Source organism: Perca fluviatilis, chromosome 16, assembly GCF_010015445.1.
Source record: "Perca fluviatilis chromosome 16, GENO_Pfluv_1.0, whole genome shotgun sequence".
Lineage (NCBI taxonomy): Eukaryota > Metazoa > Chordata > Actinopteri > Perciformes > Percidae > Perca > Perca fluviatilis.
In genome coordinates, this window is record NC_053127.1 from 27,398,138 (window position 1) to 27,423,731 (window position 25,594).

General features: G+C 38.9%; 2 protein-coding genes across 8 annotated transcripts in view; both read right to left on the minus strand.

Annotated features, from left to right (window-relative positions):
* Positions 1-7,555, minus strand: part of adora2b (adenosine A2b receptor) — a 16,068-nt gene extending 8,513 nt beyond the window's left edge. The window contains exons 1-2 of the mRNA XM_039776813.1: positions 7,405-7,555; positions 6,753-7,224 (exon numbers count right to left, since the gene is read on the minus strand). Coding sequence (XP_039632747.1) covers positions 6,753-7,072 — 320 coding nt within the window. The 5' untranslated portion in view covers positions 7,073-7,224; positions 7,405-7,555. The remainder of the gene's footprint in view (positions 1-6,752; positions 7,225-7,404) is intronic.
* Positions 7,556-8,707: 1,152 nt separating this feature from the next.
* The window catches only part of specc1 (sperm antigen with calponin homology and coiled-coil domains 1), a 90,158-nt gene continuing 73,271 nt past the window's right edge, over positions 8,708-25,594 (minus strand). For all 7 annotated transcript variants that reach the window (XM_039776806.1, XM_039776807.1, XM_039776810.1 and 4 more), the window contains 3 exons: positions 23,795-23,911; positions 21,890-21,949; positions 8,708-10,199 (listed from right to left, as the gene is read on the minus strand). In XM_039776806.1, the coding sequence (XP_039632740.1) occupies positions 10,110-10,199; positions 21,890-21,949; positions 23,795-23,911 (267 nt within the window). In that variant the 3' untranslated portion in view covers positions 8,708-10,109. The remainder of the gene's footprint in view (positions 10,200-21,889; positions 21,950-23,794; positions 23,912-25,594) is intronic.

Genomic DNA, 25,594 nt, shown 5'->3' on the forward strand with positions numbered 1-25,594 from the left:
TACCGAAACAAAGGCTATTTTCCTACTCCTTATCGTGGTACATATATAAGATATCCTGCCTGATAAGTCTTTACTGCTTTTGTCTACGGTGAGTGCGCATTTCCGTGACAGCAACACAATGGATCCCTTGGTTTTTCTGCTTTCTTTTTTGTTGGAATTTTAAACTCCGGTGGATTTCTGAGGACTATGGTTGACTGCTCCTCAGATCTCTGCAGGGTAAATCCAGACAGCTAGCTAGACTATCTGTCCAATCTGAGTTTTCTCTCGCACAACTATATTACAGCGGCTCTGTGTGGAGCTTAGCGCCGCTCATGACGATTGGTTTAAAGAATTGTCAATAAACCAGAGCACGTTTTTCTCCCATCCCGGAATGCTGTGCGGACTAGCCAGACCCTCCCCCGCTCCGCAGCATGTGGATGGTCTGGCAAAGCGAGACTACAATTGACAGACCATCTATAGAGCCACTCTGATTGTATTGCTAAAAACATAACAGGCTTATTTTAATGTTACCCCCGAGCACATTATCAGCTGCTAAATGAAAGCATTAAATCTGTTCACATCTCACAATCTGCTTCGCTCAAATTCCTGTGTTCAATATCAATAGAGCATGAAGACTTGAAAATGAAACAGCACTGAAAGACATTATTTTGTCTTCACTTTTGTAATATTTCTTTGTGCTTTTTTCTAGTTTTATGCCTACACTGTAATACTAGTTCCATCTGATGTTTTTCACTCGTAATGAAACTGTGAATGCTGAGTGTTAGATTGATCAAATTTAAACTAATTCAGCATGCTTCACATAAAGCTATCGCCTCGCTGAAATATGGTATGAAATTATGAACGGCAGATGCACAGAGGCTGCAAATGGAGATGAACTGGTGACTCATAAAACTGGTCCTGCCTGTCCCCTTTATATAAACAGTGCTTAAAGCGAAATCGGCTGTTTCCTCAAAGTGATCCAGGCGAGCGACCACATGGTAGTGACTCATACTCATACTGACATGCACTCACACACACACACACACACACACACACACACACACACACACACACACACACACACACACACACACAAACCAATCTGCCACAAATAATATGATTTCTACCGCGGCACAGTTCATGATCACACCAGATAAGATAAGATAAGACTTTATTAATCGCACACTGGGGAAATTCCTGTGCTACAGCAACTCAAAAGAAAAAAATTTACACACCTCAGAATAACACAAATACACATTAAGTAGACATAGGAAAAAAATATACATAAAGTATAAGAAATAGAAAAATATAATGAGTTATAATAATAATAGTAATACAACAAACATATTTATACAATAAACACCATTATATAAACAGACAGTATATAAACAGATATACAGATGAGTAAGGTGTGGATGAATAGAAATGAAATATTGCACAGTTCAAGGTAAGAGAGTAATAAATAAATAAATATGTATAGTGCAGAATATTGTCCAGTGATGGCTCATATTGCAGAAACAGCTAGCAGTGCTACATTATGATGTTGATATCACCACTTCAAGTGTGACTTTTGCTGTTGTAATAATGATCGGTTATATACCTCATCATTAAACCATGAGGTTGCAGGGAGTGCTTTGTTGTCTCTGTTCAAGTCCGTGAAAAGGAACTTTTACTTTTACTTATACTTTTCATGCTTCAGCCATATTTTATAGATTACCGTGATTGTGAACAAAGGTTAACTTACAAATGGTAAAAATAAAAGTAAAAAATTTACAAATAGGTTCACTTGTTTTGAATATGTCTTACTACAATACTCACATGCCCATGTGTACATTAAAAGCGTTATTAGTTTTAATTGTTCCACCTGTCCATACAGGGTGTGAAGCAATCCCTCCCCAACATTACTCCAATATTAGCATATTAGCTTCAGCTGAACATTACAATACAGAACGAGGGCTGTGGATTTTGTCCCCCATCACTTTCATTTTATTTGAATGATGAAGGCATCTTTTCACAGCCACTGTGGACACAAGAAATGGTTACAGTAGGGCTGGGCGACATGGAGAAAATCAAATATCACGATATTCTTGACCAAATACCTCGATGTCGATATTGCGACGATATTGTAGGATTGACAATTGGTGCTTTAACAAAATATTGTTTACACAATGACATTTTTGATAAATAATCATCAGAAATGTCGATTAAATGACAAAGTGTGTAAAGGCAAATAATAGAACAGCTAGAACAGTCTGTTGAGTTCAGAAAATGACATCACTTTACTCCAATGCAGCCTTCAAAACCAGGAAAAGACAACACTTAATATATTAAGATTTTAAGATATCCAAAATCTAAGACGATATCTAGTCTCATATCACGATATCGATATAATATCGATATATTGCCCAGCTCTACACCAACAAACGTGCGAACAGGTGTGTGTATGCAATCATCCAATGTAGCATAAACAGATCTGTTTTACAGTTCGAACTGTTTAAGTTTACAGCAAGCAATAACTCTTTGAATGTACATGGGGATATGGATATTGTTTTGTTTTTTAAATGTGATCTTATCCTCATCTCATATATCCTTAATGTGATCTTAACTCTTTAGTTATGGCGTTGAATAATGGACAGAAAAGTGTTTTTACATAACATAATGATCACAGTGAAGTTGAGGATATAAAATGTCATCACTTCATAATTTTATCCTATTAGACATTTGTGTGAAATGTTGTCATAATTAGTGTAGGAATTCTTGAGTTATGGCCAGTAACGCATGAGGTCACAGTCATCATCATCATCATCATCATCATCATCATCATCATCATCATCATCATCATCATCAGTTCATCCTTGAGTCCAACTAGACGTTTGAGCCACATGTGAAGAAATTCCTTCCAGTGTTTCCTGAGATATCACAATCACAGGAATGGGACAGACGGACAGACAATCTGAAGACATAAGGCCTCTGGCCACAGCTGTCGCCGGCGCGAAGGCGTAATAAAGCGATAAAATAAAAGCCATGAAGCCAGGCTATGAGGAAGTGGGTTCAACTGGCAGCAATTCCCTCTGAGTTTGATAGCGCAGGCAGGAAGTGTGTCATTAAAGTCTGGTTTCAGATGCAGAGAATTTGCTAGTTAAATAAAAGTCATGCTACTGGAAGGACCCTTTGTAATCATTAGCACAGTCTACAGCCCTGTGTTATAATAACTGTAATATTCCCAACAGTCAATTATTCATCAGTGGTGTGCCATCTCTGCCTCTGTCCTTCGAGCGTCTGCAGGGAGGTGAGTGGGTCGCCCCGGGGGGGCATGAATTATACAGAGGGAGGAGAGGAAGCTCCAGAGCTCACCATGACCTTGTCCCATTTCCACACATTTTCTCTGTTCCTCTCCATCTTCTACTCCCTCTATCTGTCAATCACAGGTACAGCAGGCCGCACAGGCTCCATTTCCCAGAGGATCACATCACCTCCCACCCTCTCGTTCTGTTTGGAGGCAGGGAACGGGCGACCGGCTGAATGGATTAGTTCTGGCATGACGACAGCACGCTGGCATCTATCTTTGTTTTGCTTTCTTCCCCTGCTCCATTCTCCATACATCCCTTTCTCTTCTCTCTGTCACTGTGCTTCCGCCTGGGGCCACAGACCTCTGCCAGGCCACACACACACACACTCTGACCGCTCACAACCTCCGCTCAAATGTCCAGCAGTGTCCGCAGCTTTGCTTTAAACAGTCTAACAGGTGGACGTTCAGACTGACATCACAGGGGGATTTTTTTTTTTTTTTTTTTACCTCGCTTGTCAGTGTGTGTGTAAACAGAGCTGAACAGCATTTGCATTATGAATTGTATTTTTGAGCGAAAACAACGGTGTGTAACATGGTAAAGGCACGCTAATAAAACCATGTCAATACAGATATGAGATTTGCTTTCACGGTCCGTTTAAGATGTGATCATGCATTAATTGTTTTCACAGAAGAGGGAAAGGTAAATATAGATATAATCTCTCTGTACATTTTCATGGGAAAGTTGGACTTGGCTTCCTGGTGTTTAACACTGTCTTGCTGCCAAGCTCAACAACACTTGTCTCATTTTGGCCCTTCTTGACTCATTACTAAAGTGACGCCTCAAAATCTATTTTTGGAGTATGGAATACTAGGTAGTTTCCTCCTTTTAGAAAATAGAGGCTGTGTTTTTGGCTTAACAGCATAACACTTAACCTCCACAACTTTCCAGTTCGTCAGCTCTGAGCGCAAAACATTGAAACACAAGTTTGTAGGTGGCTCTAACAGATATATAGACAGGTTGACAAATCAAAAACCGGAGTGAATGAGTGGAGAAACATCACAAATGCAGATGCTTTCATACTAACCATGTCAGAATGTAAACTCTTCACACCTACTGTTCAGTGAGTCCATACAAAAAAAGCAAAACAAATGATTATTGTCTGATTATTAAAGGAATAGTTTGACATTTTGGGACATGTCCTTTTTTATCGGGAGTTACACAAGACTCTCCTCTAACTCAGCAGATGGGGTTGAGATAAATGTCTGTGGAAATCTTGAGATTTTATTTCCAAGACAAGCTGCCAACAATCATAAATAAATCACTGATATCCATTCCTAAAACGTAACTCTACCCTTAACATGACTGGGGGAACCTAAACATATTCGTAACCAATATTAACCTCCTTCATCAGATGTCCTTTTTTTTTTTTATAGCACACTGCACTTTATTGTGTAGTCTCCACAGCTGATCATTTCAGGACTCTGTTGTGGATAATGCATGCCTCACTGTGTGTCTGCATCGTGAAGCATATTTCCACCTGGACTCTGTGTTCCCGTCATTTTCGATACAGATTAATGTGAATCAGATGTCATCTTTCCTACATTTATTATTATATAATATATATATCAAACGGACTTCCATCAAGGACGGCCTGGTACCATGCTGACAACACCCTTACATGTGCTCAAACGAAGACAGGAAGACTCCTAAACTTCATAATGTTGCCCACTTTTCCTGCCCACACTGAGGCAGTGCTTCTGGTGTGGGTGGGGACGACCCTTTGAGTTCTCTGATGTGCTAAAGGTTATTTTAAAGCCCCAACAGGACAGAGGGACAAAATGGCTAGAGGGTCTTTCTTTTCTGAGAACGGCAAACAGGGAAGACAGGGGCTTGAAAAGAGCGTTGAGTGGGTGGCTGTCATCTCATGGGGTTTAAAACATCTGGCTTTGGCCTTTCACTTCCACTAAAACCATCTGTAAAAAAACACACTGATCTGAGAGCCTCAAAGGCCTGCGGACTGGCTAAACACATACGCACGCACATGCACACACGCAAACCCACACACACACACGCACACACACCAGCCATCGCTGTGGACATGTACTTTGAGCTGAGCATACACATTGGTCTTATTCTCGTGTGTGTGTTGTGAGGCTGGGCTTTCAGAGGAAACTATAAAATGTTCTGTTGAATTTATTTTTATTTTTTTACAGAGTGTGTCCTTGGTTAAGAGGCAGTTAAAGTCAGTGTTTTCTGTGTGAGGAGGTAGATCGAAGTGTGTTTTCTGTCCGTAAGTCAAATATAGAAGCTCAAATGAGGATATTACAAGGCACTTGGTTGGTGGGGGGCAACTTGTATCCCAGATTAGTGTCAAACTGTCCTTTCTTGTCAGCATTTGAGCCTAATGGAAATGACAGCACATCCCACAGCACTAACAGCCACCAGAGCCACACACAACCAGTGGCCATAACAATCCCTGCAGTGAGTATTTGCCAACCGGATCAATGGAAGTGACACAGTGTGGTCAGGTATTGATCCGTAGCTTCTCCTGGTGTGTCACATAGAACAGCTCCATGACTGATCTTTTACAAACTGGAGGAGGCGTCAGATGAAAAGAGATGTATTGTGTTCCTAGTGCTGAAAGTCACCAATGTATGGAAAGGTGGCATACAGTGATCTAAAGCCTTTAGATTATTCAATAAAGGGGATAAAACAATCACTTCAAAGTCTTTGCTAAGTCTGTCTCTAACACCAGATTCAATTAAAGTTTAGAGCGGTATTATCTGATTATCATTCCAAGTTTAGATATTGACCCTGCTATTTTTACACAATGCATTACGCTCCACAGGAAACTGATTCATGAGATCAGAGAGCCGCTACTGATCTTCCAGATACTGAATTCAATTTGTTCCATAGGGGGCACAAATTATAGTCATGTATAGTATTTAGGGCTCTTTTATGAAGGACAGGATGAAAAGGAACTCAATGTTTTTTCTGCTGATTTGGCACACTGTGTATTGTATTAACTAATGATTCTTTTCATTTTTAATTAATCTTTCGATTATTTTCTCGATTAATCGATTGTTTTTTTTAAAATCTAAATTATCATGTTTTGTCCACAACTCAAATATATTTAGTTTACTGTCACAGAGGAGTGAAGAAACTAGAAAATATTCACATTTAATTAGCTGGAACCAGAGATTTCTTTCATAAAAAAAAAAAAAGACTTAAACTGATTAATCAATTTTCATAATAGTTGGCGATTAATTTAATAGTTGACAACTAATCGAATAATCTTTGGAGTTCTACTGTGTATTACCAAGTGATTATTCAGCCAGGACACTCTCAATTTAAGTTACAGTCGTTGGTTCACTTGACTATCTTCACCATTATCTTGCAAATAGCAAAAACAACTTTCATCAGCTAAAGAATTTTCTAATTAATTCCACAATAGTGATAAAAAAAGAAAGAAAAGAAACTCACCTCAGAGGGATTTTGACGGCCAGATATCTATCAATTGCAATAGCAAGAAGGCTGAAGATGGAGCTTTGTGTCAGTACCAAGACAAAACAGGCCAGGAAGAGGCATCCATAGAAGTCCAGATGTATGCCGACGCTGATGGTTATGGCAAAGGGGATGGCGAGGCATCCGACCAGAATATCAGCCACAGCCAGAGACACCAGAAAATAGTTGGTGGCGTTCTTCAAAGTGGTGTTGATCGCGACAGCCCAGCAAACCAGTATGTTGCCGGATATGGAGAGAACAGCAATTGCTACTTCAATCACGATGTACAACGTATTCATCTCAGCAAAGTGTGTTAAAGGACTAAAACCTGCAGGCTGAACATAACACAACACGGTCCCCCACAACACTGCTTCTAGTCCCAGAGGAGTAAAGAAGTCTTTCTGCTGTAATCCAGGAATAGTCCACAAGTGTGAGCTGCAGAACCAGCCATCTGTTGGAAAGAAAGGAATTTATTTTTACATTCTTTTCTTTTAAGTAGAAATGTGCTGTTCTTGCATCACAAAGTTGACAAAAGCTGCAGTAGCTGCGTAATAATGCATTTATCCTCCTCGACTGCAGAATTGTACACATAAAACAGATAGAAAGTCACTGGACATTTGTTTTCGCTCACCTTAATGAACCTGTACATCGTCTCTGGATGTTTATTCACAGCTACAGCGACCGATCTGCGGAGCGCCCAAGCGGCATCTGGAGATCTAAAGTAAAGCCAGTGTGTCACACAACTTCCACCCAACGCGGTTTTGAAGTGGAGGGGGAAACGCAAGCCAAAACGAGAGAGGAAAAAAAGAATCTGTTTTACAGAGAAGCCACTCCCACAGACATACGCGCGCGGTTACAAGTAGCGTGATATACAGTAGATGGAATCGAGCGTCACCAGTCCGCCGTGCGTAATTACGCGCCAACCGCTTCCAACAACGCTTCCACGTGCTTTCCCTTCATTTTAAATACGGTTTAGTTTTTACAGCTCGCCCACACACGCACGCGCGTCCACACTGCTGACATATACACGGCTCCATCTGGTTTAAATCATGGATAAATCGCGGAGTGTTTGCCCCCACGGAGGCAAAAGCAGCCCAACTTAATGTACCCACGTTTTAGTGTTGGTGGATCATTGTTTACCTTCCTCTTCTGGCTGAGGCAAACGCAGGAGATGAAGTCAGAGCAGAAAGCATTATTTATATTTGGAAACCAGTTTTAAAGAAGAAAAGTCACATTTTATTTCTAAAACCAAGACCAAGTTTGCAAGCCTTTTTGATTGATCCATTTTTTTATTCTCTTCAGACTAGTTTCCATTATCTCAAAGTGTTACCTGCTGCTGCAGCTGAAATGTGTCTAAGTAGAAAAGGTGTGATGTGACAGCAGGCAACCCTTTTCCACCCAGTGTTCTCACTTCTCACTTACCCACGTTTCACAACCCTAACAGAGCAGTTTAATATGAAGGTAAATATGGTGCAAAATGTGCATAGTTTAAAAGCATTTTAACCTCACCTAGAGCAACACAGAAAGAGTGCTTCAGTGGATTTGGGTCAACATAGAACCAGAACTGCAGGTCCGCTGCAACTCTGTTCTTTAAAATCAAGGCTGAAGACCTATCTTTTTGATGTTGCATTTCTTTAAATAATTTGTTATACCAAAGTTACATTGTTGAAACTGTATGACAATCTATATAAGCATATAAAGAGAAATTCCTATTTTATCTGCTTTTATATGTTTAACTGTTTTAACTGCTGTTTAATGTTTAATTTCTTATACTACACTGTAACTATTATTCTTGTATTTTATCTGTTTTTAATTATTTTTTTAATCTGTTTTTATGTAAAGCACTTTGAATTGCCCTGTTGCTGAAATGTGCTATACAAATAAAGCTGCCTTGCCTTGCCTTGAAGAAGAATAAAAAAGTGGACAATTGAATATAAAACTTGACAATCCTTTATTGAGCAATATCCATCCAACAGGCCTCCAGATCTGACATCCGTCAATAGAAAACTGCACACACTCCTGTCCACATTCTCACTTTTCTGAATGCAAGTCTTGTAAATAAATAAATAACACTTTTATTGTCCAAAACACAAGCGCAACTGCAGAATGGAGGCTTACTTAAATCTTAACACAGAGAAAGTGTTGTGCCTCAACTCTTACGTGTAAAAGTCATTCTCTCCTTCATAAATTAACATGGCATGCCAAATATTTATATATACACTATATATGTATATTTTGCAAAGCAGCTGCAGTACCATAGTTGTCGAGGGACTCTTGACGGAAAACGTGGAGAAACAACACAGGTAGGCACATTTTCATGGTTTGATTCAGCCAATCCTTAACACTGTAAACAATGCAAACATAGAGATCAATCTGTTTTCAAAAAATATTTCTACAAAACTATTTAGCAACTCTCGTAGTGTTAGATCATTTTTAGTGTCGCATCACAGATGGCAGCTAAGGTTTATCTAGTTTCTATTCTTAAGAACACACACTGAAAGTGGAAAATATAAAGGCTTCAGTTCAACTCAAACCTGTCAGTCCAAAATAATCCAATACTTTCTGCTCTGCAAAATACAACTCCAGCTAGTTTACAATAAGCACTCAGTAATCGATTCTCTGAAGCAAACAGAAGAAAAGTGAACGCGAGTTTGGTTTCAGGACGGTTTACTCATGACTGCAGGTTGGTTAGGGATGTCACACTGCTTACTCACACAGGTTACACTTTCACCATGCATAGATAGTCCTAGCAGAAGGTTTGGCACATGATGAAAATGACCAGAACCAGAGCATTCGATTCACAAACACTGATGAATAGCAAATGGAAAAATATATTTTTTTACTGACAGCCAGTTTGTGACAAAAGTTATGTATTTCTTTCAAAGACAATATAGAGTGATTAAAAAAAAGTCAAATAAAATGAGATTTTAATCGTCTCAGTTGTGCTGTCAACTGCCACAAGGCTTAAATAGTATTTTGCACCACAATGTGCTTGTCTGCTTTCATTTGCCTGTGAATCAGATGCTCAATAAACACTTTAAGCTTGTGCAAATGAACAAGGTTACGTGTTTCCTGACTGAAGTCTTTGTTAATCTGGGCCTCAGCGCTTAATGTGGCGTCCCGTTTAAAAAAATGAGAAAACAGCAGCTCGGTGACTGTTTTGAATTTCTCAAGAACAGTCATGTCTCTGGTGTCAAACAGTGAGCAGAAGAAGGGTTCAGGTGGCAGCGTTGGGTCTGTCTGGAGGGTGAATGTCCTGTCGTGCTGACAGACCGGGACAGAAAAGTGCCGCAGTGCCTCCAACTCATCGGTCTCCAGCTCCTCTTTCCCCGTCGGTCAGGTCTCAAAGTACTTGTAGATCTGAGAGAGGTACTGCATGACGCTCTGCCAGTCCGGCCTGTCCGTCTTCATCAGCTCTTCGATGTCCTGTTTGGAACAGAAAGAGGAGTTAAAGAACAATTTAGAGTTTAGGTTTAGGTGGATGAGCTACGCTACTTTGATTGTAATAATGTTGAGCTTTACAAACAGCAACAATCTTGGGCACATCAGAGAGTGTAGAACTACTGTAAAATCTTCCTATTTAAAAAAAAAAAGAAGTAAATATTTAATGCATTCTGCAAAGACTCCATGCGTGATCATAGATGTGTAACCATAAATGGTAAGGAGCATTAGTGTAAAGTGACTCTTGATAAGAATGTCTGCCAAAGGCCATGAATGTAAACGTTAGGGATTTTCAAGATTGCAGAGCCCCCGTTAGTATAAATCAGCTTTAAACACTAGAAAAAACATGCAAAATCTGCACGTTTCATCCCATCACACAGAAAGACACGACCCGAAATCATGTAATCATTTGCATTCATCACTGCTGATCGAACCACTCTGTGTAAAACGATCAGATCAGAGACCAGACAGATAACAGAGAAGCTTTTGGAGGGGATATACATCTGTTTTCATTCTCTTGTTTTAAATGACTGACACTGACAGGGAGAAACCTGAAGCTGGTGTTTGTTACAGTCAGCTGTAAAGATATTTGGGTGAATGCTGTTTCAGCAGCAACATAATATGACTATTTTAGGACAGTTTTGACGTTTTTATCACTTCTTTCAACATACTATACTATGACGTTTTTATCACTTCTTTCAACATACTATACTATGACGTTTTTATGACTTTTTTCTACATATTATAATATGACTTCTTATTTTTTTACTTTTTTCGACATACTACACTATGACTTTTTTCGACACTCTATACTATGAATTTTTTGACATACTATACTATGACAATTTTCGATATACTATATATTTTTTATGACATTTTTCGACATACTATACTATTGCAATTTTCGACATACTATACTGTGACGTTTTTAATCACTTTTTTCGACATACTATACTATGACTTTTTTCTACATACTATAATATGACGCTTTTTAAAAAAAAAAAAATTTGCAACATGCTAAACTATGGCGTAGAGGTTACCAACGCTCCAAACAGTACCAGCAAGTAAACACTGTAGACTCTAGTTTGATACCCAGTCCAGGCTGTGGAGTTAGCATGTTCTTCCAGACTTCCCTTCACTTACTATACATTGACTTTCTCATGACATACTATACTATGTCGTTTTTATGAGTTTTTTCTACATTCTATAATATGACTTTATTGACATCCTATACTATTACAATTTTCGACATACTATACTATGACGTTTTTATCACTTTTTTAACATACTATACTATACTTATCTATGACATTATACGAATTATTTGAAAAATACAGCTTTATACTATGAATCTTTTGACATACTATACTATGACAATTTTAGACATACTATGACTTTTTATGACTTTTTCCGACATACTATACTAAGACTTTTTATGACTTCTCGACATACTATACTATGACAATTTTCGACATACTATACTATGACTTTTTTTGACATGCTATAGTCTACTATGACTTTTTCGACATAATATACTATTGCAATTTTCGACATACTATACTGTGACGTTTTTATCACTTTTTTCGACATACTATACTATGACTTTTTTTTTTTTTTTTTTTACTTTTTTCGACATACTATACTATGACTTTTTTTTTACTTTTTTCGACATACTATACTATGACTTTTTTTTTACTTTTTTCGACATACTATACTATGACTTTTTTTTTTACTTTTTTCGACATACTATACTATGACTTTTTTTTTACTTTTTTCGACATGCTATACTATGACTTTTTTCGACACGCTATACAATGACTTTTTTATGACTCTTCTCAGCACACATCTTTTGGTTGTTTTTTCTACATACTATACTATCACTTTTTTATCACTTTTTTCGACATACTATACTATTACGTTTTCATCACTTTTTTCGACATACTATACTATGAATGTTTTGACATACTATACTATGACAATTTTAGACATACTATACTATGACTTTTTTTCGACATGCTATACTATGACTTTTTTCGACATACTATACTATTGCAATTCTCGACATACTATACTGTGACGTTTCTATCACTTTTTTCGACATACTATACTATGTCTTTTTTGAGTTTTTTCTACATACTATAAAATGACTTTTAGCGACATCCTATACTATTACAATTTTAGACATAATATACTATGACGTTTTTATCACTTTTTTCCGACATATTATACTCTGACAATTTTCGACATAGTATACTATGACTTTTTTCGACATGCTATACTATGACTTTTTTCGACATGCTATACTATGACTTTTTTTGACATGTTATACAATGACTTTTTTATGACTCTTCTCAGCCCACATCTCTGGTTGTAAGGTGGCGTAGAGGTTACCAACGCTCCAAACAGTACCAGCAAGTAAACACTGTAGACTCTAGTTTGATACCCAGTCCAGGCTGTGGAGTTAGCATGTTCTTCCAGACTTCCCTTCACTTACTATACATTGACTTTCTCATGACATTTTTCAACATACTATACTATGACAATTTTTGATATACTATACTATGACTTTTTTATCACTTTTTTCGACATATTATACTATTACATTTTCATCACTTTTTTCTACATACTATACTATGACAATTTTCAACATACTATACTATGTCTTTTTTATGAGTTTTTTCTACATACTATAATATGACTTTTATCAACATCCTATACTATTACAATTTTAGACATACTATACTATGACGTTTTTATCACTTTTTATGACATACTATACTCTGACAATTTCGACATACTATACTATGACATTTTTCAACACACTATACTATGAATTTTTTGACATACTATACTGTGACAATTTTAGACATAATATACTATGACTTTTTTTTTTTACTTTTTTCGACACGCTATAGTATGACTTTTTTCAACATGTTATACAAGACTTTTTATGACTCTTCTCAGCACACATCTTTTGGTTGTACGGTGGCGTAGGGGTTACCAGCGGTCCAAACAGTACCAGCAAGTAAACACTGTAGACTGTAGCTCAATACCCAGTCCAGGCTGTGGAGTCAGCATGTTCTTCCAGACTTCCCTTCACATCCTATACATTGACTTCTTTTAACATACTATTTTTGACATTTAATTTAAGAACTACATTTTTAAAATGTGTGCAGATTAATCACTTTGTTTTGTTAGTTAGTTAGTTTGGCTATTTTTGACATGCTATACTATCACTTTTTTCATATAATATACTATGACTTTTTAATGCGTTTTTTCCACATACTATAATATGACTTTTCTTATTTACTTTTTTCAACCTACTATACTATCACTTTTTTCGACATACTATACTATGACTTTTTTATGATTTTTTTCAACATAATATACTATGATTTTTTATCACTTTTTTCGACATACTATACTATGACTTTTTTCACCATGTTATACAATGACCTTTTTATGACTGTTTTCACACATCCTTTGGTTGTAAGGTGGTGTACCCAGTCCAGGCTGTGGAGTTTGCACGTTCTTCCAGACTTTCCTATACATTGACTTTCTCATCACTTCTTTTGACACAATACTATGACAATTTTCAACATCCTATACTATTACAATTATTTTAGACATACTATATTATGACTTTTTTTAAACATACTATACTATGACGTTCATCACTTTTTTCGACATACCATAATATGAACATTTTCGACATACTATACTATGACTTTTTTTTTTATATACCCAGACCGGGCTGGGCCTTTTTGTGTGGAGTTTGCATGTTCTTCCAGACTTTGTTTGACATACTATACTATGACTTTTCATCACTTTTTTCAACATACTATGCCTTTTTCCGCCATAACCCTAACCCTAACCCAACAATTTTTGATATAATATATTAAGACTTTTTGTCACTTTTTTGGACTTACTATACTATGACTTTTTTTAATCATTGTATTCCACTTACTATATTATCACATTTTGTTCTGTGCGGACATTTTTATACACACATACATACATATATATATGTGTGTATAAAATATCTATATATATATATATATATATATATATATATATATATATGTATGTGTGTATAAAAATGTCTATATATATATATATATATATATATACACACACACACACGTGTGTGTGTATGTGTCCTGAGTGCGTTTACACCTGTACTTAGAGCTGTCTAGTTGTGATCTGATCACTCAGGATTTTAATACCAGGTCAAAATGGGACCTCTCTCTACATATCTATATGTTTATATGTCTGTCTGCTGTAAAGACATAGTGGCGCAGATAGACAAAACATTTGAACCCCTGTCATTTCTTACTCTTTATTTTTCATCCTCCATCCCTTTCCCACTTTTTTTTAGCCATTTATACTGCTTCAGCTGCTTTCCATGCTCATTTACAGATTCATATTTAATTCAAGCCTAAAAATTTTCCACATCTGTTATAAATTATTTGCGTACTTTTTGAAAATATTTAACAAAGCTGATTGCGATTTCCTAATTTGACCCACCCATTTCCCATTTTATCAACTAATTTATTACTCTTTTAGTTACTTCTTCATCCAAATTAAAGTGCTCATATTATGCTTTTTGGCTTTTCCCCTTTCCTTTATTGTGTTATATATCTCTTTTGTGCATGTTATAGGTTTACAAAGTGAAAAAGCCCAAAGTCCTTACCATCTCCAACAGAAAACAGTGTTCACAAACTGCTCCAAACAGCTCTACTGAAATAAAGGAAGTTAAAAAAAATAAAAAAAACAGCTCTACTGTAGTCCAGCCTTTACTTCAGAGACGAACGTGCGTCACTTTGTAACGCATGTTATAATGCTCGCCTAGCTGCTAGCATGGCACTCCCTCATACTCTGCTTCTGACTGGCTAGTAGTCCTTACCTATCTACTGCGCATGTGCGACTCCCAACAAAGATGAAATGAGATGCTTCACTCTGTAGCTAAAACAGAGAGCTCAACACACAGGTTGAAAAGAGGAGCTGCAGCAATGTGCAGTACAACAAAAATATATATTTTTTTTTTATTAAAGCATGTAAACCTATTCTGATATAACCTCTAAATACAATTATGAATCTGAAAATGAGAATAATATGAGCACTTTAAAGCCGGCAGTTCAGTTTAGCATCAGCTTTTAAAAAAACTCTTAATTAATTAGAACCATTTACACTTTTCCTTACACATTTTAACCAGCAATTCAGTGTAGTGACATCATTTTTAAAATAAATGAATTGAAATATTCTAATTTAGTTTGATACATTATTGGTATTATTCAATTTCTTTTTTTTTAAGATTATTTTTTGGGGCTTTTCCCTTTATTTGATAGTGACAGTCCCTCCTTTCAACAGGAAAGGGGGGGAGAAAGAGAGGGGATGACATGCAGCAAAGGATTCGAACCCAGGCTGCTGCAAAGGTCTCAGCCTACATGGGGTGCACGCTCTTACTGGGTGAGCTTTTAGCACCCGTACTATTCAATTTCAATGAAATTCATACTAATTAAAACCATTTCCACTTTTCCAACTATTCTCACTAATTCACCTTCTTCTTACACAATTAAGCCAGCAATCCCATTTAGCTTTAGCAATTTATCTTTTCAGCATTCACAAGCATTTTCTAGATGACTTTATTATTAGGTTAGGTGTAATGGTTTGGGGGATCCCTTTCCCTTTCATGTAAGTCTTAATGAGAAATCACATAAAGAAACATCATTTTAGTGTCCTTTGTCATACTGATACACGTCCCTGGACATTTGACTGCCTTGACCTAATCAATGACAAAGGGGGGCACCATTTGGGTGGCAGTGGTGAACTCACTGATGAAGTTATTTACTGTTTTTTGTGATTCATATTTTTTATTTATTTTTAACACAACACACAAAACATACAATTTGCAACATAAAAAAATGCCCCCCTTCGTCATCACCACCCACCCAGAGCAACAAATCTAGAAAAGATGATAGTAACCACAATATTCAAATTCATACAACAAAATAATATCAAAATAGCCAATAAACCATAAACCAAATGAACATATGTATAAATGACAACACCATACGCCCAAACACCCAAAACACCGGAGTACAAAGACATAACGGACCAGACGCGAGCTTTCATTTTGAAAAGTAGAAGCCTGACAGCAGCAGACGGGAGGCTCCAGGCTGCAGCCGTACAGGCTTGCATATTTTTGTCAAACTAGTGTGAAATGTCAATGCTGCATTCTTGTCTTTTTCCAGTGGTCCAAATCGGCCCAAGAGTCCATTGGCCCTTCTGGCATCCGCCAGAACTGCCAGATTACCAGTCCACCTATGCTATATGCCCATCATACACGTCTCTACCTAGCACAAAGCTTCTTAGGAGCCCTCCAGGAAACATTAGTACTGTCTGGCTATTATTAAACTAGTCTGGACCCAGATTCTTATGTGCTTATCCATCCCGTTAAGGATTGACCCATCTCCCAGAACAAATAATCTTGGGCTGAATGAGACCTGGGTTCTTGCAGTCCGTCAAATTCCTGGACCTTATCACAGGACTACAGGACATGAAGTAGTTGGCTAAGTTATTTCTTTTAAAGCAAGAGTTAACTGTTTTTGGTGAGTGAGGGATTTTTGCAAGACAAATGAATGTGTACTGCTCAGTATAACATTATGTGTGTTTAAGAAAATGTGCTTAAACTGTAATCTACAGTATTACGAGACCCTCCGATGAGCTGTGTGAAGCTGCAGTTGGCTGCACACAGACAAATCCTTTCCGACAGCGATGAGTCAGACAGTGAACCAGGCTTTCGCATGACTCCATATCGACCCTGGTGTCACGGCAGTTTCCCTTAGCTAAGATACAGAATCTTCGGTACAGTCACTTCCACAATGTCTCAACCTCCTAACGGGATGATGATCAGCTGTGTCTGACGGTTCTGTTTATGCAACACTAAGAAATAAGCAGTTGAAAAGTTTCCCATATCCAATCTCGTAACTTCAAGCACAAGAGAGCTACTAAGAAATATGACCTTTGTTTTCAGCGAAACATTGAAGCCTTACTCACTTCCTTGCTGACGTCCAGCTGGCTCTTCCATATTGAACTGTTCGACTGATTTGAGAGATCAAATATCCAACTACATTCATCTGTTTTATCATGCTCCTTATAACATTAAGCTGTCATCATAAGTGCAAAGAGAGCAACAAGGCAAGACAGCATTAGACGGTTTAGTGTCCACACTCTTGCAGGCAGTGGTATGTGTTTAAATGAGAAGGATAAAAGAAAGCATGACAGTATAAAAACATAAAGGCTGTATGTGCATGTGATGAGGATTATGGTATTTATGAACAACACCTGAAGGCAGTGAAGAGACAAATGAGTCAGGATCTGGGACGGACATTCACAGCCAAAATGCAAAGATTTCATTGTATCCGAAATTATCATCTGAACATTTGCACCTGATATCTAATTCAGAAAATGACTTTAAAGGCGCTGAAAAAATATGTTCTTAATCTGCTTCTCAGTATGAGCAAATGGGATCCTGCATGAACACTCAATTCTTTTCGACCAAAGTTTGAATTGAATTTTGATTATTTCACAAGAAAGATTTCAGAATTTATGCTTTTCTCAATGGTTTGAAGTGGTCGGGGCTCAGCTGGAAAAAAAAGGTGATTCCCAGCACCAATCAGGATTTAGTCCAAACATTTCAGTCAAAATGTGATGGGAGGCTCATGTTGCCTGGCAACTGTTTATCCTATCTGATCAGACACCCACACAGTATTGATGAAGATTAGCCGAGTTTGTGACAGTTATTATTTTAATAAACAATAACTAAGGATGTCTTTGATTGTGTCTTATTAAGTCAATATTCAATGCTATAGAGAAATACTAAAATAACAAACATTTATTTTAAACCATGTTTTCAGCGGCTTAAAGGAAAAGTCCACCCTAAAACAGTATGTATTCAAAACTTTTGAATAGATTTCTATGAAATGTGGTATACACATTCATTTCCCCCTCAGGATGAATTGAAAAATAGACATTTTAATTTGTCTAATACTTTGGGTTATAAGCAAATAACTTTGAAACTAATGGCATTCCCAGCAGCCTCAGCTATACTTTGCATTAAGTGCTAATTAAGCAAATGTTAGCATGCTAACATGCTAAACTAAAATGATGAACATGATTGAGTACCTGATACACATGCGCATGTTAGCATGTTGACATTAGCATTTAGCTCAAAGCGCGGCTGTGCCTAGGTGCAGCCTCACAGACTAGCATGGCTGAGGACTCATAGTCTCGTTACACGCAAGTGTCTGTATGGATTAAACAAATCAGACACAGCAAGTTAATTGTGGGCTTTACAGGTGCTTGTAGGCAGATCTATTTTTACCTTTGCTTCAGAGGCCCTAATCTCCACCCTAAGGCCTTAAGCATTGAACCCTAACAGACTTAACTGATGTATTTACCTTCTCTAAGCTAAGGCTAAGGAAAAATTTAACATCTTTCCACGTCTAATCAATCAGATTTGTCATGTAAAATCGTACAAGGTCTACTTCCAGTGAAATGTAATCCCGTCAGCTCCTTCAACTTGTGCATGATTCATCACAAAGAAGAATTTGGCCGTCAGATCTGCACACAGAAAAACACCCTGTTGAATGGCAGCGGCATCCCAGGCTCCAGCCAAGTCCTTGAGAAAGGACACCACAGGTCCCGACATCCCGCTGGAAACCGACCACAGACTGTATATTACAGTCTACGAAACCGACTGAGGCCCCCACAGTCCAACGCCTGCACATTAGAGTGCGGATCGGGCCGCATTTTTCTGCCCGAGCCCGGCCTGCGTCTGACAGAGCAGTAACCGAACCCGGCCCGAGCCCGACAGGCATTAAGATATTTATGTCCGAGCCTGACACAGTTAAAATCTTTTTTTTTCTCATACCAATGACACGTGTACGTTTGTTTGTGTGGAAAGCCTGCTTTATTAAAGCGCCCATATTATACTCATTTTCAGGTTCATAATTGTATTTTAAGGTTGTACCAGAATAGGTTTACATGGTTTAATTTTCAAAAAACACCATATTTTTGTTGTACTGCACAGCTCTCTCTCTCACTGCTGTAGATTCTCTTTTCACCTGGTCTCTGTTTTAGCTACAGAGTGAGACCTCTTTTCTTCTTCTTCTTCTGTACTATCTTTGATTGCACTCGCACATGCGCAGTAGCTCAGATGTAGATCATGTCAGCTAGCTAGCTCCATAGAAGTAAAAGACAGGCTGTTTCTCCAACTTCAGTCACTTACAAGGCAGGATTAGCTGGGAGACTTCTAAATGAGGGCGCACATGTAAGTAGTTCTTTTGTAGATTATGGTGAACTTGTGTGTATTGTAGCAGTGCTTTGCTATTGAGAACGAGGTACCATGCTAGTGTTAGCATTAGCGTTAGCATGCTAACGCTAACGCTAACGCTACGAGCTAACGGTTGCGGTTAGCCAGCTCGTTTCGGATTGTGACGTCACAGTCTGAGCCGATTTTGAACAGCTCACCAGGAGACTGAAGGCAGGACACATTCAGAAACCGTATCTCACTCAAAACAGCATGGATGGATTTTTTTCAAAGTTTGTATGTGTGTGGAAGCACCAGAGACACAAAAGAACACCCCAAATACCAGAAAAAGTGTTTTTTTCATAATATGGGCACTTTAAGGCCGGTTACACACTGCACGCGTCTCGCGAGCGTGGCGTTTCTGTTGCGTCTCAGCTGCGTGTCAGCTGCGTGGATTTTTCTGTGTCCTACATACCATAAGCGTGTCTGACGCGGCGCTGCTCATGCTAGGTACAGGGAGGGCTGATCTCGGGACGACTAGTGCCGACAGATTCAAACTCTGATAAATGGGTAAGTGGGCTGTCTGAACAACTTTGTGTAGCTGTAAAGAGCCTATATAGCCTATCTGATGTTGGACCGTCACTCAGAACACACACTACGTTGTTATCGTAGCCTATCCTACCATTTATATAGAGCCTACTGATTTGATTAAAGTAAGACAACGTCGGCAGTATTGACTGCAAAATATGTTACAGAATATTTGGTTCTGTATGACAGGTGCAATATTTGAAAAAATTTTCTCTGAAATTTTGTATTACATTTATATCTACATTGATGTCAAAACCTAGACTTTCCAACATCAATATGTCATGTATTAATATGTATTTGTGTCTAAATGACATATAAACATATTTTCCTATTCTATTTTGCCTGGAAACGCTTCCAACACGCTCGCGTCTCGCGTGAAAAATAGGCGTCGGTTCTATTTCTAGCAGGCACGCGTCTCACGCCGGCAGTGTGTAAGCTCTAACCTGTTAACATGGGAGCTGAAATATAAACGGACACGCCACGCAGCTGACACGCTCGCGCGACGCTTCCAGGGTGTAACCGGCCTAAGCAACTGTAGGAAGGCGTTCGGAAATGTCAACAGATGAGCGAATCAGCGAACACGGGTCAACAAGCGCATGTTAACACAGGCGCGCACCTACATAATAAACTTTTAAAATTTTTAAATGTTCAATGCCTTATCACGCTGATGTGACCGAGCCCGACCCGAACCCAAACATCATTTCTAAATATCTGTCCGAACCCAGCCCGGCCCATCGGGTACTATCGGGTCCCGACAGGCTCGGTTCGGGTATCCATACTCTGCTGCACATTAGACAGATGGATGCCAAGCAGAGAAGTGGCAGTCGGTGTTCAATTCCCCCATGATTGCCCCAGTAACCCCTCTGATGTAGAGGTGGAGATGGACGCAGAGATGGTTTTGCTTGTCCATGTAGTCGATATTGTAGCCATTAAAAGCGCCACCTTTTCCTCTGTGTTTATTCTGATGTTTACATTTGAAAACTTTGACTGACCAGGCTAACAGAGTCAGCAGGAGACTGGTGAGTTGATTTCCCGATCCTAAAGAGCTACTCATAGCCACATGCCATCACGGTCCAACGTCAACCGCATAAAGCGCAACTTATATCTGTAAAATGGACACTCCAGCATACATTTTGCGGAGCTTACGGGGAGGAGACTGGAGAGGTCCGCACCTTCTAGAAGAATCTGACCTATAACCCAAATGTTTGCTGTTCTTCAGGTCGACCTGAAGAAAAGCAAACCTTTGGGTGATGAGACACTGTAAACTCTCAGCAAGAATGCAAATAAGCGTAAAAAGTTCAAACTCTTCCTTTCAGTGAGGGAGAGTTCAGAAGCATGCGGCACTAGAAATAAACATAAAAGTGACTTTGTTTACGACCCAACAAAACATGGAGGGATTTTGTGCTTACAAAGTCTCAATGTTTCAATGGAGCAGCTGGTTGTAAATTAGCCATTTCCGAGGAGAGCTGCCAATGTTTTCATAAACCAACTAAGCTAATCAAAGTCAAATTATATCTGAATTATGTATTAAGTTGTTTTTTCTCTTGAAGCAAAGTGTTGTTCATTTCCTGCGCACAGTGCCACAAACTCAAGGCATTCCTGAAAGAAAGGACTCGGTAGCTGATATGACACGGTTAAGATCATGGCTGTCTGGAGGAAAAATTGATGTGGGGCCTCTCTGTTCTGATGCTTCACATCCTGAAAGTTTGGCAAATCAATTTCCAAAAGTTTCGATTTGTGTAATGTGTTCGAGGTCTGTGGCACCTCAACTCACCAGAGAGGGTTTGATACCAATGCTCTCGGCAGCCTGGAAAGCCAGGGTCAGATTCTTGACCTGAAGAAAAACAAACCATTGGATGTTGAGACACTGTGAAACTCCCGTCCCTCTGTCATCCTGCAACACCACACATGGAGCTTCAAACAGCAACAATAAGCCCACAAATACATTTATAAACCTTTACAAACACCCAAGAGACAGTCTAAAACATATGTAAGCCTTAGCTTGTTTGTGTGAGCATTTTCAAGCCCTATGTTTATTTGATCAGTGTAAAGCTATACTGTGAGCCTAGTTAATGTCCCCATGAACTGAATTCCTTTAGATTTAGCCTAATTCTCCTTATGAAATTGAGAAATCTAAAAAGGAGTGAAATACAACCTGTCCTTGTACGTGAGTTGATAGGAAAATTCTTTCAGTCTCTCTCGACTTGAAGTTCTAATTTTTTTCTGCCTTTTGAAATGAGAGTGCCGGTCCTTGAGTCTGTCATATTAAGTGCCTCTGGACATCGGCACAGCTGGGATGTTGAATTCATAAATTATGAATTCTTGATAATTACTGCCACAGCTGTAGACTGCTGATTGAAAGAACAACATTTCCCTCTTTCACCTTAAATATAAGTCTAACTATGACATTTTTTTATTAACAAAGTCTACGTTAAAGGGCGAAGGAGGGCAGTAATGGGATTATTGAAAGATTATAATGGGAAGAGGTTGGGTGTTTGGGCCTTGGGGAAAGTCACTCAGCAAGAGTTATTAAAGCCAACACAAGTCTATTGAATTATTCAGAGAGATATCTCTGTCATCAGCTCAATGTTATACATTCACAGGGACACGACAGCGCACACACGCCTACATGACTAATTTGTCACGTAGAATGTGTCAGGCCTGGTCGGAGGTGTTTTTCTATTGTTTTAATGTCGTAGCAGGCTGAAAGACCTGCAGTCCCCAGAGAGGAACCATATTGTTTGTACAGTTACTGTATATACCACCTGCATTACAGAGCTGTCAAACCAAGCTATACGGTAGCTGCTGCCATGTGCACAGGATCACGTACAGTTTGACTACACATATGCTACATTGATAATTCATCTTCAGGCTGTCTCTTAATGCTGTGTGGAAAATATCTACAACTGCATAAAGGAAGTCTGTAATGTGCAGCTTAATGGTGGAAAAAATGACTCCTGACAAAATGGCTTCAAAGCATAACAGAGGTTTTATTTGCCTCTTGGCAAACATCATTTTCAGTTAACAGGTTCACATTTCCCACAAACAACCTATTGTGGCTTTATGTGCGGTATTTTCTAGAGACACAATTCTGCAGGTCTAAGTCAGGGATAGGACCACACGAGACTGAACATGGTTTGTTTGCTCTACTCACCAATCAGAGAGGACATGGTTCAAATAAGCTATACTTTCATTAAGGTAATCTGAGCTCTGCCAAGCTGCAGTGAGGAATTCCCCTCACGAAACAAATGCAACTGCCTTCTCTGAATTCATTTCGTATCAATTCAAGTACATGTGAGTGACCTCACATGTATACATGTACGTGTACAATCTGACACAAAACCACAGTATTACTCATATATGGACGTATAAGTATGTGTGGGTCACGACCGAGGGATCACTGAATCCAAGTATGCAAGTGAGCCTGCATTTAGATCTGGGGGTTGGAGATGTGCTGCCCAGGGACTACGGGCGGAAATGGCAATTGTGCTACAACCTGGTACAATGCATCTCTCCTTGTTCTTATACAAGGTTACTGATTAATTGTGCATTGCCAAGTTGTTTACTCCCTTCTATAAATACATGGATTTCCGATCATTTCTGACCTACCTGTCAAGACTGGGTCTGGTGTGAGAGTAATACTGCAGTGTGTGTGCATTTTTTTTCTGTAGTTTCCTACCTTATCTTGACTGATGAGTTCCTGGTAAGGGATGTGAGCGGGCAGATATGTGTGCAAGAGGGCACAGAAAGCCAAGCCGTCACTCCAGCTGCTGCTGAAGTTGGTCACGTCAATATTCTGTAGACAGAGAAAAGAAGACGGGGCAAAGAAAAAGACATGAATATCACACAATGATAAGGGGCTTAAAGAGCCTATAATTTGTGTGAGAGAGCAAATAGCCTCGTGACAACATCAACAGGCCATGAAATAAAAAAAACCATTAAGTTAAAGAACCACAGGAAACAACATGGCAATTAAAATGTAGTGCTATTAAATGGTGTTCTGGGTCTTTCAGACTCCATTAATGCCTGGTCATGTTTCCTTTGAAGGACGTTAGGAGGATCTTCTTCCTAGATCCCCTTTAACCCTTGTATTGTCCTTCGTGTCATGGGGTCTTGGTTAGTTTATTTACATTTTGTATTAGCCTGTCCAAACGTGTTCGATCGCAGCACGGGTCTCTGAGACCCCCCGTGCCAGTTCACGTGAAATGACGTCACATAGTACACGGTCACCAGGGGACCCAAAGCTCAACGCCAGGCCATTGCAAAAACGTCAAATAAACTGAGCCGAAGGACAACACAAGGGTTAAGCCTCTGATGCTCTCTCTGATCTCTCCTCTGGGTGAAGAACATGCATAGCAGCACGTCCAGTCTGTTGTGCTTTTGTGTGTGTTTGTGAGATTCACAGAGCATCATCACCTCATATGCTGTACACAGCGTATTCAGGGTCTGATAAGAGAAGGGAGTTCAGAGGAAAGACTTCCTTTCGGGCCATTGTTTGGCAATGCAGGCTCCCTGTTGGATAGATTAGCTATTTCCGGTGTCTTCCTCTTGCATCCCTCTCATGAGCTTTGGGAATGGGGCTCACCGCCAGAGAGACTCTCCTGTATCATGGGTATGTATCTGTGAGGCTTCATAGGCCTCCATTGCCTCCCATACTTCACACACTGAACCTGGGGAAGTTACAGTATTCTGATCCAGGTCCATCGAGTACAGGTGGAAATGCTTAAAGTGCCACAAAAGCAGACATGCGTACAATATGTACAATACAGCAGTGTATTGCTGCCACCATGACAAAACAGTATTTGTTCAGTTTCTTGTTTTTACTAGATCTTTTTCATATTATTAGGACATATTTTCTCATTATCTAGTAAGGTTAATTATTCTGTTTTTACAAGAAACCTTTCTTGTTATAACACAGTGTGACATGTAACAACATTATGGATGGATGTGTGTGGTACGGCCCCAGCTGGGAGCTGTGTTGTGTGTCTTTCCAGATAAGAGAAGCCCTGCAAAAAGCAGTAAAACATAAAACAACAAGTTAAATGTGCAGCTGTTTAACCCTGTAAAGCCAGAATTATTTCCTAATCCTATTTACACATTCCACTAAATTCCTCTATTATTCTCTCTAATTATCACAGTAAAAGGACAGTAGTACCCTGACTTGACTACTTAAATGGAGTCTATAAAAAACATTTACAGATTTATTTGACATTTTTAGGCTACAAGGGATGTAATTTTGCGACTGAGGGCCAGCCTTTTTTATAAGGACAAAAACCCATTGTTGTTTATTTGCAAGGGATAAAGCCCTGCATTAAATATCTATGGGTACATCTTTGTGTCTGTACACAAAGCATTAGCTCCAGTGAGATGCTAAAGATTGGACATGCAGCCATGTGTTTGTTTACTGTGGTCTTCAGTCCTGGCCCTGAGGACCAGAGCTAATCCAACCAGTGACTGATCCATACATATGACGCCAGGG